This window comes from Dendropsophus ebraccatus, chromosome 6 (assembly GCF_027789765.1).
Source record: "Dendropsophus ebraccatus isolate aDenEbr1 chromosome 6, aDenEbr1.pat, whole genome shotgun sequence".
Classification (NCBI taxonomy): domain Eukaryota; kingdom Metazoa; phylum Chordata; class Amphibia; order Anura; family Hylidae; genus Dendropsophus; species Dendropsophus ebraccatus.
The window spans coordinates 67,827,937-67,845,006 of NC_091459.1; the positions used below are offsets into that span (position 1 = coordinate 67,827,937).

Below are 17,070 nucleotides of genomic sequence, written 5' to 3' on the forward strand. Positions count from 1 at the left end.
TTTTCCAGACGGTACTATGGCTGTCTCCACCTTCCCCATGGAACGGGAAGGCAGCGGGAGTCAAATGCCGACGGTTCAGGTTCGTATGAACCTGAACTCCGGCGCTGTTTGATCATCTCTACACAGGAGGAATATACTTGTCCTGCAGCTGTTAAGGGTAAACAGAGAGGGCTTCCGTCGCAAGCTCTCTGCAGCGTGTGGTCCCTGGTTCCTATTTGTGCAGCTGGGGACATCGTGTATTAGGGGCCTATTCCACGGAGCAATAATCGGCCGAATTGGCCGATTATCGCTCAGTGAAATACAGAAAACGATCAGCCGATCGGCTGATCGTTTATTAAGGCCCAAACCTAAAATCATCGGTCACCCACCGTGCATCGCTTCGTGGAATAGCGGTGCGCGGCGGGCGACTGTCGATTTGAGAAGCAGCATACATTACCTAGCAGGGTTTCTCCTCCGCTCCGTTTTCCTCCCCGAGTCCCGTGGAGCAGCATCAGCTTCGGTGCGGCCTGACTGAGCTGTCAGACTGTATTGTATTAATGTATTATTTAGTCGTATTAGAAGTCTCCCGGGGGGATTTCTAATTAATGTTTTAAAAAAATAAAGTTTTTTTTATTAATAAAAAATCCTCTCCCCTAATTAAAGTTCAAATCACCCCCCTTTTACATTTTATAAATAAGAAAATAAACAAATAACATTTGGTATTGCCCCGTACGTAATCGCCTAAACTATAAAATGATCAGATTCCTGATCTCGCACGGTAAACCGCCTAAGCGTAAAAACCTGCAAAAGTGCAAAATTGCAAATTTTTGTTTACATCAAATTCAGAAAAAATGTAATTAAAAAGTTATCAAAAAGTTGCATGTATGAAAACAAGCTACCGAAAGAAAGAACAGGTCATGGCGCAAAAAATAACACCTCACAAAGTCCCATAGACTAAACAATAAAAGTGTTAATTTTTTAAAAGCCATTAAATAAAATAGAAGTTATGCAAATTACATATTGTTGCAATCATACTGACTTAAGAAACTAGACACCTTGTCAGTTTTACCATAGGGTCAACGATGTAAACACGATTGCACTTTTTTTTCAATTTCACTGCACAAATAATTTTTTTTCTGGTTTCGCAGCATATCTAATTGAAAAAATAAGTCTGTAACAGCGACCATTGTTCGACAGAGCTGCAAAAATAATGAACATGTCCATTTTTTCCGGCCATTGCTTTTAGTTGTTCACACACAGTACCTTTTTCTGACCTGTCATTTGCATTAAAGTCAATGGAATTTTAATAAAGTCAATATTGTGCTAAAATAAGGTCCCTACGCCTGATATTAGAATGTAAAAATAACAGTTATATCCTTTACCTGTCGTAATTGTACTGACTTGAGAAACATAGATAACACGTCTGTTTTACCACACAGTGAATGGCGTAAACATTTTTTTCACTTCCTTAGTCATTTTTTTTTCAGTTTCGCAGCTTACTTTATGGAAAAATATAGCATTTCATTACAAAGTACACTTTGCAAAAAATAAGAGCTCATGTGGGTCTGTAGGTGAAAAAGTGAAAGCGCTATGGCTTTTTAAACACGAAAAAGGAAAAAACTAAAGCGCAAAAATTTAAATATTAATTTAATTGTACACCTTCAAGGAGGAACTTATCCTTATCCTATAGGGTCAGGAACACTGACCACCAGTATAACTTTTTAATGCTCATCCACTGGGCTGTTATTGTGTAATATTAGTTTTTATTCATATCCTAGTTATGACATTCAATGCATGGGGCAGAGGGGGGGGGGATACTTTATCCTTCTGTGCATTGATTTACTTTCTACCAGGAATACCAATATACATTTGGCAGTCCCTTTCATTTCAATTTAACAAGCTGCAATACCAGGTACAATCTCTACTGGATGTTGTGGCTGTGCCTGGTCGTAAGTGTGTGGAGGCTGCAGCACTTGCTGATTTGTAGGACTACCAAGAGTTAGACCCATACTGATTAGATATTAATGGCACATCCTAATAAGTCACCCAGCTGGGTGAATTCTGAAATATTTCTTCTCATATAAATCCTAAGGCTATGTGCACACAGAGGTTTTTTTTTTTCTAGAAAAGAATGGACGCTGATTGTAATTAAGCCAGCATCTATTATTTTCTGCACCAGCGGCACGATGTATGCCAACATCGTTATTTTAATGTATGTTCTTTAGAATAGGTGTTAAAATAATGAACATGCCTATAAATAATAGCTGTTCACAAATTCTGCCGTCTGCCCGAAAAATGAGCGGGTTCATTCTTCGGGCGACAGAATCTGGCAAACCATTGGATGAAGCCTATGGGAGCAGTGAAGATGCACGCGGCCGCCAGCGGGTGCGAACTGCGAAATCTGTAGCGGGTGTTCTGTAGTGTGTACATACCCTGAAAGAGACTAATTGTGAATATCTTCTAAATATTGCAGCATGTGTTTTTTGTAATTGGGTTAAGATAATAATATACAATGTGTAGAGTAGCTTGATATAAATTACTTACTGTTCGGTACACCATATCCAGATGGAAGGTTCTTTACATTGAATTTATTTTTCTAGGCAAGTGTCCAGAAAGTATTACAGAAGTTGGCTGATGTGCAGGAAATGTTTGAGAAGAGACAAGCAAGCCTGAAGAAGCTAGCAGCCAAACAGACCAGGCCTGTCCAGCCTGTGGCACCACATCCAGAATCATCTCCAAAAAGGGCATCACCTAAAACAACTAGGCCAACATCTCTGGGTAAGACGGATTTTTTAATGACCATTTGCTTTTCTAGTGTCAGGACAAACATCTGTAAATAGGTAACAACTGCAAGTTAGTTTCTTTCCTATTGAAAGAAAACAGAATAGTGTGCAGTGCACTGTTACTGCTAGCTAAAGAAGAATTCTACCAAAAACTAGGTTTGTGTGCAGTGAGGGACTGCCGCTCCACTGGTTCTTCAAGGGAGACTCCGGAGGTAGCCAAGCACATAGTATTTTGCAAAAAAGAATTTGGTCTGGAAAAACAAGGTATGCACCTCCACAATATATTCAATATTCTTTATTTTAATCCAATCAAAAAGACACAAAGTTAAAAACCTTTAAAAACACACACATGATCCTACCACTGGCCCCAATAAGGCACAGTGACAAACTGATCCACCCCACATAATAGTACAGAAATAGCAAAAAATAATTTATAAATATAGCAATATTAAACTATCTGACCCTATCATTAAGTGCAAGTGCATATAATGAAATGGGACAAAACTATATCCTGGGAAGAAAAAGAAATGAACAATATACAATAAATTGAGAAAATATATATAGAAAAATATACACAGATAATGTAAACAATCACATATGCTATCTCACGGATGGATCAGGCAGATTAATCCTACGCGTTCCGTCACATGGACTTCATCAGGGATTTTAACTTGGTGTCTTTTTGATTGGATTAAAATAAAGAATATTGAATATATTGTGGAGGTGCAGACCTTGTTTTTCCAGACCAAATTCTTTTTTGCACAATATGGTTGTCCTGGGTCTGGATAGGACTAGAGCTCTGGTGTTACTGTATGTGGTGGCCGCCTAATGTATATAGTGTCTGAAGCACATAGTATTTGGCTATGTCCAGTGGCGCCCATAGAGAAACACCACAGTGGTGGTCTTAAATCACTACATTAAGGCCCCGTTCACACATAGCCAGAGAGGCGGAATGCCGCCAGCCTCCGTGTCACAATGACACTCTATGGGAGGCGCGCGCGCGGCATTGCCCAGCGTCTTTCCGCGCTGAAGAATGAACATGAACATGTTCATTCTTCAGCGCTGAGAGATGCTAAGTGCGCACCTCCCATTGAGTGTCATTGTGACATGGAGGCTGGCGGCATTCCGCCTCTCTTGCCATGTGTGAACGGGGCCTTTAGCAAAAAGGTAAAAACACCTGCCAGTTTTTAGTGACAGGTATGTGGTTTGCAAATAGAAAATACATATTATGCATATTATTTTCTCCCATGTAATGTATAGAAAGTTGTAGATTGTTGCTTACATTGCTAACTCATTACGTTGCTATCTCATGCCTAAAGAACTTAGATGCACACCCAAGTTCAGCTTCTAATCTCTCTGTTTAGGAAAGTGCCAAGAAATCCTTCCCATGAAGCCACTTGGAATTAGAAGCAGGCGTCAATTAGGAAAAAATTCTTCCTATCTACAGAATGATCAGTCAGATTCTTTCTGCATCAGTATTTGGCTGGAACTAGACTGAATGATTGAGTAATGTAGCATATTATTTTGAAGTGTGCGTAGGAGTGCGAGTGTGTTTACCATTGACAACTTAGTTTACTTGGAAGCTTATTTTTATTCTTCTTGGTTGGCATTATAGTAGTCACTACCTAAAGATGAAGCTTTATAAGTATCCTAGGCATAGGCAGGACAGGTATCCTATAGTCACAGTAACATGGTATAATAAAATATCACAAACACTAAAAATCATTACCACATGAATATATTCTTCTTAAGGGCCTATTGTGCAAAAAAAATCATTAAATCATTTAAATTTAAGCGATAATCTGCTGTAAGTGCAGCAATGATTCAACGTCAAACAGACATTTCTTCATATGTTGCTGTATGTCCAGGCTGACACAGTCACAGTCGAGACAAGAGATGCTGCCACATCTGTCTGAGACAGGAACTGTCCAGAGAAAAAAAAGGTTTTCTATGGGGATTTGCTGCTGCTCTGGACAGTTCCTGTCTCAGACAGATGTGGCAGCAGAGAGCACTGTGTCAGACTGGGAAGAAAATCCCACTTCCTGCAGGACATACAGCAGCTGATAAGTATGGGAAGACTTGAGATTTTTAAATAAAAGTAAATTACAAATCTCTATAACTTTCTCTGAAATCAGTTGAATTGAATTTTATCTGTGCGTGTAAAAGGAGCCGTACACTTTGTTTGTGGTTAGACAACATTATACTATTAATCAGTTAAACACTGTTTTGTTGGTATCGACTAGGCTTTTGACTGCAACCACACCCAACCAAACTGTTTACAAAGTGGAAAGTAAAATGGAGTGAGCAAATAGTGGACTGTCTTTGTACATGTTTAAGGGCCCTTTTACACGGAAAGATTATCTGACAGATTATCTGCCAAAGATTTGAAGCCAAAGCCAGGAATGGACTATAAATAGAGATTAGGTAATAAAGGAAAGCCTGAGATGTCTCCTCTTTTCAAATCCATTCCTGGTTTTGGCTTCAAATCTCTGGCAGATAATCTGTCAGATAATCTTTCTGTGTAAAAGGGCCCTTAGTATCCCCAACAGTTCAGGATTTGAGGATATCCCATAAAAAGAACAGCTGTGGTGATGCACTGACTATAGTTATATCACCTGTGAAAACCTCACAAACATATCCTAATGGGCCTGGATTTGAGAAACACTCCACTAGACTCAGGGCCCTTTTACACAGAAAGATTATCTGACAGATTATCAGCCAAAGATTTGAAGCCAAGGCCAGGACTGGATTTGAAAAGAGGAGAAATCTCAGGCTTTCCTGTATGATCTGTTCCCTGTTTATAGTCTGTTCCTGGTTTTGGCTTCAAATCTTCGGCAGATAATCTGTCAGATAATCTTTCTGTGTAAAAGGGCCCTCAGTCACACTGATGGCCTGTTGAGTAAAAGTAAATGTAACACTTTGTACAGGTGTTTTTGGTGGCATTTTTAATTGTTATGTTTTAGACATTTTTTCCAGTCGTTTATTTAATCCTATATGGAATTTTATATAAATATAATGGGAAAAAAACCTCCTAAAATGCTGTGTGGTCACAAAAACAATATATAAAAAATGCAGGAAAAAAATGGCTGTAATACACATTCCAAGCTGCTGACACTGTTAGATAGATGTTAGGTCAGGGAGACACATGATACCTTATATATCTGATACCATGATACATTATATATCTGTCTGCGCTTTTAGAATGTATAATTCTGTAATACAGAGTCAAATAGAATAAGGAGCAAGTAGGTGCTGACAGCTGAAAGATCATCCGGTAATTAAGTAGCGGCTGAGATGATCCGGCCAGGGACCGGCCGTTCCGTGACAGCGGGTCTCTAACGTAGTGTGTGAACATTGCCTAAGGCTGCATTCACACGTCCATAGATTTTGCAGACCTACAGGGCCGCAGATGTGTGAATGCAGCCTAAGGCTATGTTCACACAACGTCAAAAATAGAGAAAAGGCGACAGCTTTTTTTTTCTTCTCAGTTTTTACTATTAAAGGGGTTATCCAGCGCTACAAAAACATGTCCACTTTCCTCCAGAGACAGCACCACTCTTGTCTCCAGCTTGGGCGGGGTTTTGCTACTCAGTCCCATTGAAGTGAATGGAGCTTAATTGCAAATTACACCTGAATTGGAGACAAGAGTTGTGTTGTCCCAGACAGAAAAAGTGGCCATGTTTTTGTAGCACTGGATAACCCCTTTAAATTCAAGCCACACTCAAAGGGCAATTAGTAACTCCAAACTAGAGTAATGTACCAACAGCCTAGACAGCTAAATGACGTCAAAATAACGGACTCAAAATAATGGACGCCATTTTAAATGGAGCTGAAAAGACGTAGCCTAATGGTGCGTTAACACATAGATTTTTCAGAAAGATTTCTAAGCCAAAGCCAGGAACAGACTATAAACAGGCAACAGGTCATTAGGGAAAGACTGAGAATTCACCTCTTCTCAAATCTATTTTGGGCTTTGGCTTGAAAAATCTGTCAGATAAATGTTTATTTGTAAAGTCACCATAAGCTGCAAAACCACATCCAAACTGAGGACACGGGTGATACTGTTTATGGAAGAGGCCATGTTTATGAAAGCCCACAGTCTGTATACAGGTGTTTTTCAACCCCCCAAAAAAGTAATATGGTGGAAAAACGAAAGTTTGCAAAACTATTGAATTATCTTACTATGAAGAAAGGGGTGAGGTAGGTATATTATAAGAGAGACTGCTCACCTTACTCATCTTGGACTTATAAGAGCCCATGTATTAAAGAGGGGTTTTATAAATTAAACAATCACTTTAAGGCTGGGTTCACACTACGTATATTTCAGTCAGTATTGTGGTCCTCATATTGCAACCAAAACCAGGAGTGGATTGAAAACACAGAAAGGATCTGTTCACACAATGTTGAAATTGAGTGGATGGCCGCCATTTAATGGCAAATATTTGCTGTTATTTTAAAACAACGGCTGTTATATTGAAATAATGGCCGTTATTTACTGTTATATGATGGCCATCCATTCAATTTCAACATTGTATGAACAAAGCCTTTCTGTGTTTTTAATCCACTCCTGGTTTTGGTTGCAATATGAGGACCACAATACTGACTGAAATATACGTAGTGTGAACCCAGCCTAAAAGGAAAATAATAGTAACTCCTAACTTCCATGTGAAAAAGTTATGCTTTTAGTCAGGGACTTAAAATTAGCCCTGGCACTCAAATATCAGCAGCCCACATACCATATCCTGCCTGATATATTATAGATAGCTGTGTAATAGACATGCTGTAGCGAATTCTGCTCACTACTCAATACTTCCTAATTATATGAACCTCACCATCAACACATAAAAAACAACATAATCTGCTGTGGATTTGATGTTGCATATTTATGTATTTCAGCTGCACCAAATCTGCAATAGATTAGGTATGTGCCCTTAAAGGGAATCTGTGTGATCCATACTAGGTACAGAGCTGTAGATCCCTGCATACAGGTGCGGTGGAGATAGAAGTGACAGGACCTTTAGTCCAAGGTAAATTTTTTAAATCATCCTTTTCATTACCAGCTGAAGTTACATACGTGTCGATACTGCGGCTGTTGCTGTGACACTTCAGCTGTGTCTCCATATAGTAATGCCGGGGAGTAAGCCATTTTTCTCCCATTATAGTAGTAAGGCCCACTCTGTACCCCAATATATTATAGGCCTCCTCTCTATCCCCACATAATAATAGACCACCCTCTTTGCCCACATAAAGCATGCCCCACTGTACGCCTATATAGGATAGGACCTCTCTAAGCCTGTGTATAGTATAGGCAGGGCCGCCTTTAGGAATTTTTGGGCCCCAAAATGCAAAGTGTCTGGGGCCCCCCTAACAAAAGGGCCAATTGCCCACTCACATTTTGGATGTGACCCTATTTTTAAAAATAGCATTTATTAATACCCAATAAAAGAATAAGTTTAACATGAATGTGACACTATTAAAAAAACACTCACGGTCACCCGTATATGAAGCTTATAGATATGCCGGCTCGCACAGGCCCTGCCTATACTGTAGTCAGGGCCGTTTTAATACATTGGTGGGCCCAGTGCACAGGCCTCAAGAATGGGCCCCCCCCCAATCCAGCGTTATCAGAATCGGAGCTCCACACACAGTATAATCCCCTAAAAATGCCCCCACACTGTATTAAGAGCTCCAATACATACGGTAGTTACCTCATAACGATATCACCAATGATACCATTATATAATACCGCCACACCATGACCACTATCACTACAGCCCTATAACAGTTACATCCATTTACTCACCGGGGGCGTCTTCTCGGATCAGAGTCTGTCACCTTTTCTTTCACTCCATCCAGCCTAGGCCACCTTGAAGTCTTCCCTGGCTGTGAGTCTCCTCTCCAGAATCTGCCAGAGAAACATTTTTGGTTCCAACACATACAGTAGTAAGGTCCCCTGTACCCCTATACAGTAGTTACCCCCCTCTTTCCCCCTATAAAGTAGTTACCCCCTCTTTCCCCCTATAAAGTAGTTACACCCCTATGTGCTCCCCCACAGCTGTGTGCTGCCCCCAGTAGTATATAGACACCTGTGTGCTGCCCCCAGTACTATAGACCACTAGGTGCTGCTCCCAGTAGTATATATACCCCCTGTGCACCCCCCAGTAGTATATAGACCCCTTGTGTGCTGCCCCCAGTACTATAGACCACTAGGTGCTGCCCCTAGTAGTATATAGCCTCCTCTGTGCTCCCCCAGTTTTATATACCCCCCGTGCATCCCCCAGTAGTATATATACCCCCCGTGCAGCCCCCAGTAGTATATATATCCCCTGTGCTCCCACAGTAGTATATACTCCCCCTGTGCACCCACAGTAGTATGTATATCCCCTGTGCTCCCCCAGTAGTATATAGTCCCCCTGTGCATTCCCCAGTAGTATACATACCCCCCTGTGCACCCTCCAGTAGTATATATATCCCCTGTGCTCCCCCCAGTAGTATATAGTCCCCCTGGGCACCCCCCAGTAGTATATAGTCCCCCTGTGCACCCCCCAGTAGTATATATATTCCCTGTGCTCCCCACAGTACGCTTTCCCAGTTATATATAACCCCTGTGCACCCCCCCCCCATTTATATATATATATATATATATATATATATATATATATATATATACCCTGTGCATCCCCCAGTTATATATATATATCCCCTGTGCGCCCCCGAGTAGTATATAGCCCCCATGTGCGCTCCCAGTTATATATACCCCTCCGGGCACTCCCCCAGTTATATATACCCCCCGTGCGCTCCCCCAGTTATATATATACCCCCTGTGGGCTCCCCCAGTTATATATATCCCCCTGTGCACTCCCCCAGTTATATATACCCCACTGTGCACCCCCGAGTAGTATATAGCCCCCCTGTGCACTCCCCAAGTTATATATACCCCCTGTGCACCCTCAGTAGTATATAGCCCCCCTGTGCCCTCCCTGAGTTATATATATCCCCTGTGCGCTCCCCCTGTTATATATACCCCCCTGTGCGCTCCCCCAGTTATATATACCCCCTGCATGCCCCCCCCCCCGTGGCACCCCTAGAAGTATAGACCCCCGCTGTTTGTTCCCCCCCCCCCCCCCGTTATATAGCCCCCCTTTGTGCTCCCCCCTCCCATATAGCAAATTTAAAAAAAAAAAAAAACACTTTATACTCACCTGGGTCCGCGCATTCCTCTTCTCATCACTTCATCCCTGTGGCCACAGGCAGTGCTTTACCTGCGGTCACAAGAGGCCGCTCTCCCCTCTCGCGATGTCGGCGCTGAGTGACGTCACTCAGCGCCGATACCACTACGGAAGAGCGGCCTCTTGTGACCGCAGGTAAAGCACTGCTTGTGGCCACAAGGATGACTGACAGGGAGGGAGCCAATGGGGAGCGGGGGGCCCTGCAGGGGGCGCCATGCATGGGTAACTTACCCATCCCGATGGCGCCCCCTTGGCAGGCTGGTGGCCGGAGCCCTGTGCGACCGCAATGGTCGCACAGAGCAAAGGCCGGCCCTGCGCAGGGTGGGCCCCTTTAACCAGTGGGCCCGGTGCACGTGCACCATGTGCCCTCTGGTTAAAGCGGCCCTGACTGTAGTAGCTGCAGACTACTATCAATAGAACAATACTGATGGCCCAGTCCTATATTAAAAGCTGCATAGCTCCTCAACTAGTTTCGCTTTGCAAAGAGCGTCATCAGGAGGAGGGATTATGTCATTTGCCCCCATCCTCCTGTTGACGCTGCTTGTGGAGGGGTTATCCAGTATTAGATAAACATGTCTGCTTTCTCCCCAAAACAGGGCCACATTTGTCCTCAGTTTGGGTGCGGTACTGCAGCTTAGTTCCAGGGAGGTGAATGGAGTGGTAATACCACACACAACCTGAGGACAGGGGTGGCACTCTTTTTGGAAGAAAACAACCATATTTATCTAATTCTGGATAATCCATTTAATTTTATAGTAATGATTTTGACCATTACTACAAGTGTGCGCAAATAGCCATTCTAATATCAAGTTTAATTAAACACAATAAACTGTAAAAAAAAAGGACCATTTTGGCCTTTTTGAGCAGCTACTATATGGCATGGCATACATATATACATACATACAGACACACACACACACAGTGCATGCATACATACAGGCATACACACTGTGCCTACATACATATTCATACAGACACTGTGCATACATACATACACAGGATGATGGCAGAGGGATACTCAGTGTCCCCCCAGTGCCCTGTGTTCCTCAGTGTCCCCCTGCCATTATCCTCTCCAGCAGCCACAGCAGCACAGCTCTGGGAGTCGGGTCGTGACATCACCATTTTATCCAGGAAGTGAAGCCTTGATGCAGTTGTGCAGAGAAATAAAAGCACTTTATAAGAATTTCCCGTAATAAGTGTATATTGGTATTTTGTAAAACATTTGGGGGGCAATATAATACTTTAATAAAAAATTTCAGCGGACTTCTCCTTTAAACAGATGTGCCGACGCTACAATTTAGGTATCGTGATATCTCAGCAAAATTTGTCTAAAGTCCCTATTCCACGGAACGATTATAGGCCATATTTGGCCGATATCAGCCGTTACGGCCAATAATAGTCCTGTGGAATAGAAGGCAACGATCAGCCGACATCATTCATGTTGGCTGATCGTTGCTGTTGTTTGTCTTTCAACATGTTGAAAGACAAATGACTGTGATAGCAGTGATCTGCTGCCGTCGCTCCGAGGAATAGGAGCGACGGCAGCAGACCGCCACTATCCTCTATGGGCTGCCCGGACAATAAGCCATCACCCGGATAGCCCCCCTGCAGCTCCCTGCGAACCCTCCCGCACTCACCCGCTCGCTGCCGCCACATGCAGTGGCAGTTACAGCGAGCGGGGAACGAGTGCTTGTTTGCTCCTCACAGTCGGCCCGAGGAATAGGGCCTTAACACTGCCAGTATACACTTTTTGTCATGCTGTCCACTGCAGATTCCCTGTGCTGGGCGCACTATAAACAACCCATGGCATCCCTGTCACACAATGTACACTATACACTACGACAGCATATCCTTCATGCAAAAAATGTGTTTTCATATTCTGCCATATTGCATATACAAGATATATATAATATTGTTTGTGGAATCTGTCAAAATAAGAAGACACAGTTATTGCATGAAGTAGATGCCGTTCTCTGAATTTAGTTTAATACATTAATATCATACATGAGCACATTCTGTACAAACATACATTATATACACATATGCCCACTGCACATACATAAATACATGCATACAGTATATCATAAACATACTACAGAGTCAAGCATACACTATATACACATACTGTACTTACATCATATACACACACTATACATACATATAAATCCTTTACACACACAATACACATACGGTTCACATACTTGAACAATCAGTCACTTTTATAAATAAGCTGCTTAAATCTCAGGTGCAGACAGGTCCCCCCTTCCTACTTACAGCCAGCATCGGGCATCCCTGCCCCTCCCCCTCTGCGCCTACAGCAGAGCAGAAAGGCAATGATAAAGTCCCTGTGAGGGAGCAGGGAGAGTTGGTTGGGTCCTTACACAAGGTGAGGGGGCAGCAGTGCCCTGTGTTAACAGCAGCAATGGGACCCCCTCGGACTAAAACCTCAGCCAGCCCCTTACAGCAACAATAATGCCCTCATTAGAGCCCTGTCGATTCCAGTCATTAGCAGATAGTGCTGCAGATTCCTAGGGCAGCAGATTCCTGTCCTCCTGGAATCGGCTCCACTGCGGCACATCCAGGAAATGACATCAGAGAGTAGGTTATAGGAGTAGGTGTGCGGCATGTCTGCTACACATCCGTTGTTGTGGGGGGTAGGGGAATATGCCGGCCCCGCCCAAATTGGCAGAGGCTGAGTAAACAGCACGGCGGCCAGACGCAGATTACCAATCCTGCTTTTAGTTACTCAAGATTTTTAATAGATATTATCAGAAAATACCCCCCCAAAATACACGAGTTTCAAATTTCCATTGGGCTTTGCTACTGGGATTTGTCCAGTTATGGTCTAAATAGTGAATGTGTTTATAAGGTTGTAGAGGTGGCTCTGGCAAAGCTTGATACCATATTGTGGGACATTCAAGTCTTTTACTAAGTTACTATGTGTGCTTTTTCCTGTTATTCTGTATTTCTCTCTCCTTAGAATTAATTTGTGTTTGCCATGAAAATAAGAACTATTTTTAAACACCATGTTTAACATATGGCCTGTTCCAATACCCACAAGGTGAATCAATATAGTTTAGTTAAAACAGATATGGTTCAGTTTCAGCTTTCAAACGCTTTTCGTTTCCAATGCATAATGTTAAAAATAAAATCAATTTTGAGTGGACTTCTTGCAGTGCTTCTTTCTAGGACGACGTTGGTTCTGCATATAGTAGGTTGGGTACGGATTAGTAATCGTTCCGGCAGAGGCTAAAAGAGAGGATGTTAGTTTATAACCAAATTGTAACTTGGTGTGGGCGTTTGACCTAGGGCTTACATAAATGTCTACACTTTGCAACTTACTTACCCAAATTCTTTGTTCTGTTCTCTATCATAGTTAATGGCAGGAAGTGTATTTAGAGAATTCACAACCTTTCCACTATCAACAATGTATAGGATTGTGCTCAATTATGTTCAGGATAGCGATAAAGATCTTTTGCTTAGCATATAGCACTGTAAGAGAGGCCAGCCTTCATGAAATTCATTTTAAAAAATTATTTTCAACAATTTTTCTTGCTGTTAAGTTATATTTTTTGGAAAATGCATATGAGAATGAATATGAGAAATAAAAGAATGAATTACAAGTGATGGTCCTGATATTTATTTTTAGAATAATAATAAAGCTGTATATAGCTTTAGTTTATTGCTTTAGTAACCACACATTAAACCTTGCTGCATCTGATCTTTAGCATCCAGAAACAGGAGTAATTAATTAATACCCCATGCAGATTTTGCTGCAGATTCAAAGCCTAATGCATGGGTCTCCAAACTGCGGCCCTCCAGCTGTTGCAAAACTTCATTTCCCATCATGCCTGGACAGCCAAATCCAAAGCTTTAGCTGTCCAGGCATGATGGGAGTTGTGGTTTTGCAACAGCTGGAGGGCCACAGTTTGGAGACCCATGGCCTAATACATCTGCTACTTCTGGCCTTTCAGCAAGCAGAATCCATCTGCAAATATCATTGAGTCTACGGAACGGGCGGAACTTCAAGTGGAGGTTGCCTGGTGGAATTCGCTTGGAAATTTAATAGTCTGCACATAGCCTTACATATTTACATGGTTTGAGGAGACATGACCATTAAGGTCAACTGCAGTAAATAAATAAGTATAAAACTACAGACTAAAGACCTCATTCACACGTCCATTGTGAGGACCATAATTGTGGACTGCACTATGAATGTGCATCTGTAGTGCTCCGCCATTTACGGAAGAATGCATTGGAGATAGTGATCTGTGCCAAAATTGAAGGTCCGCATTAGGCTCTGTCCTTTTTTTTTTTTTTGCAGTACATGTCACGGCCCCATACACACGTTGCATGTGAAATACATTGGCCTTATGTTCTGTCCGCAACTGTATGTGAATAAGGCATAGTCGTTTCATCTGTAGAAATCAGACGGCTGAAACACAATGGAGTTCATGCCGGACAAGTAGATAAAAAGTTTCTGTGTTAAAATTAACAGTCAGGTTCCATTTTATCTAAGGAGATTTGAAAAGTACAGAATGTACACTTTTTTTGTGCCCAATAACCACCCTGATCTATCATTAGTACTATTAAATGCTACATAACATGCCAAAATATATCACAGTGACACATGTAAATTTGGTACATCCACAACACCTCAAAAATTACATAATATCTTATATATTAGCTTAGAGGATGGCAGGAACTGTCCAGAGCAGTAGCAAACCCCTATAGAAAACCTCACTTTCTCTGGACAGTTCCTGTCACAGGCAGGGGTAGCCGCAGAGAGCACTGTGTCAGACTGGAAAGAATACACCTCTTCCTACAGGACATACAGCAGCTGATAAGTACTGAAAGGCTTGAGATTTTTAAATAGAAGTAATTTACAAATTTGTATAACATTCTGACACCAGCCGATTTGAAAAAAAAAAAATTCATTTGAGTACCTCTTAAAAAAAAGGTCTTGTGGCCTGGTATAGTTAGAGATGAGCAAATTTACAGTTAAATTTAAAGTGAAGCGCTTCCTTATCTCTGCAATCCTATCATCAGCCTGCTGCCCTCTCACTACTGCTCTGTGCCGCTCCTCCCCGGTGCTGGGAAAATCTGTATGCAATCCCTGGAGACTTCTCCCAGTTTCCCAGCATCTGGGGAGGAGGGGCAGTCAGTTTGAAGGCAGCAGGCTGATGAGTGGATTGCAGAGATAAAGTATTAATGTAAATTCACTGATCTGTAGTTCTAGTCCGTGGAACAACAAATGTTTAATTTCCCTGCAGCTCCACCAAAGTGTAAATGTAGCATTTCATAGCACGCTTGACATTCATGGTCTGCACGGATGTTCCACTTCATCCTAGGAAAGAGGTCTTATGTGTATATGTTTTAAAGTGCTTGCCGTCGCTGTAGGTCAGTCTGTCTGTGGTGCTGCCTTTTGTTATGATCCGGTTAGACACACACAAATATTGTGCATATTTGCACAATCAATGAAGTACAAGAATATGAGTTTTAGTAAACACAGTTGGGTGTGCAGGACTAAGAACACATTACTTTCTTTTCATCTTGTTTTTTTCTTTTATGTCTTGAAGTGTAAACCTTTGTTTCCTCATACTATATATATATATATATATATATATATATATATATATATATATATATACACATACTATTTTGCCTCAAATAAATGTGTTGTGTGTCTTTCTTAAGTAAAAGCTGAGGGGAAATGAGCCATGACACACTAGTGAACCCTGCAGCCAGTAGGATACCATATGAAGGCTGTTAACAATTATGTTAGACTTTAAATACTGTCAAGACATTCTTAAAATACCGGTGCAATAATTTATTAAAGCGGTTGTGTCATGTACATGCATTTCTGATAAGGTACTGTTTAGGAGATCTAGACTCACTAATCCCACATGTGCCAGCATTGTTTTGATATTCTCTTGCCCTTGGCTATAATCCATTAAGGTGGGCCAGGCGTGCTTAGTTCAACTGCAATCTCCAGGAGGGACTGGCAGTTTACCACCCCCAGTGCTTGCAGGCTCAGGGGAGACCAAGAAAACATGCATGCAGTTTTGTTGAAACAGCAGGGTCACAGAGAGGAAACCAGGAAGTTATTCATGGGGAAGAAGAAAAAGCACAGCGTTACAAGTTACTTGGTATACATCTGATTTTACCAACTTTGCTTCATGTGACAACCCCTTTAAACCTACAAAAACACAAAAAAAAATGCAACAGCTCACCGCAATGGCAAGATACAGACCCAGTACAGACATGAAAATAGTTAAAAGCAGCCCCCCCCCCCCCAACTTCCAAAAAAACATCCACAAAAATAATGAGGCTCTTGGTTACCATTTGAAAATTGTGTAAACTACCCCACCATATTACCTTAACCCCTTTAAACCTGTCACAGCAGCTAGAGCAAACACACTATACACTCCAATCAATACAGTCCACAAAACTAAAGCATATCACTATTTCATGTTAAGAGAAAAGTCTATTTTGCTTGTTATTTTATTTCATCAGCTACAGTTTTATATGCTGTTGATGTTAGTTTGTGCGCTCAATATGCTAAAACAGGCCGTACACATGCAGCTGTAGGACAAATGTCCATTCATCAGTTATTTCTGTGCATGTTTCCTGTATACAGAGAGGAGTAAGCTTCTGCCAGACCCCACTTACTTCCAATAAGAACAAAAGGATCAAGCATTTTAAAATGCAACAGCCCGATCCCTCACCCCAACATCTGCCAAAGTAGGCTATTCAGGACACAGCGGACATTAATGTGTGTGTCTGTTGGGAAGTCAATAATCTGTAAAATACACTTTTTTCTAGCTACCACTCGAAGAACTCCAGACATTCCTTCTGCACCTCCAAAGTCACTGTCCGAAGCAGATCTGTCCAGAAAACGAAACAATAAAAAGGCAAAAGGTGGTATAAAGGTAAAGAGACATGTTTATTCTTCCTATTATCATTATTGATATATGCAGTATTGCATAATGTCCTATCTATATGGGTTTTGGCAAAGATCATCAATGCTTCATCAAACGCTAGGCCTCAGCTTACATGATTATGCAACCTCATACTCT

The 17,070-nt window shown here is 41.7% G+C and overlaps 1 protein-coding gene across 8 annotated transcripts in view; it reads left to right on the plus strand.

Moving 5' to 3' along the window:
* Positions 1-17,070, plus strand: part of MCF2L2 (MCF.2 cell line derived transforming sequence-like 2) — a 304,091-nt gene that overhangs the window by 175,311 nt on the left and 111,710 nt on the right. For all 8 annotated transcript variants that reach the window (XM_069975109.1, XM_069975111.1, XM_069975106.1 and 5 more), the window contains exons 13-14: positions 2,580-2,757; positions 16,817-16,923. In XM_069975109.1, the coding sequence (XP_069831210.1) occupies positions 2,580-2,757; positions 16,817-16,923 (285 nt within the window). The remainder of the gene's footprint in view (positions 1-2,579; positions 2,758-16,816; positions 16,924-17,070) is intronic.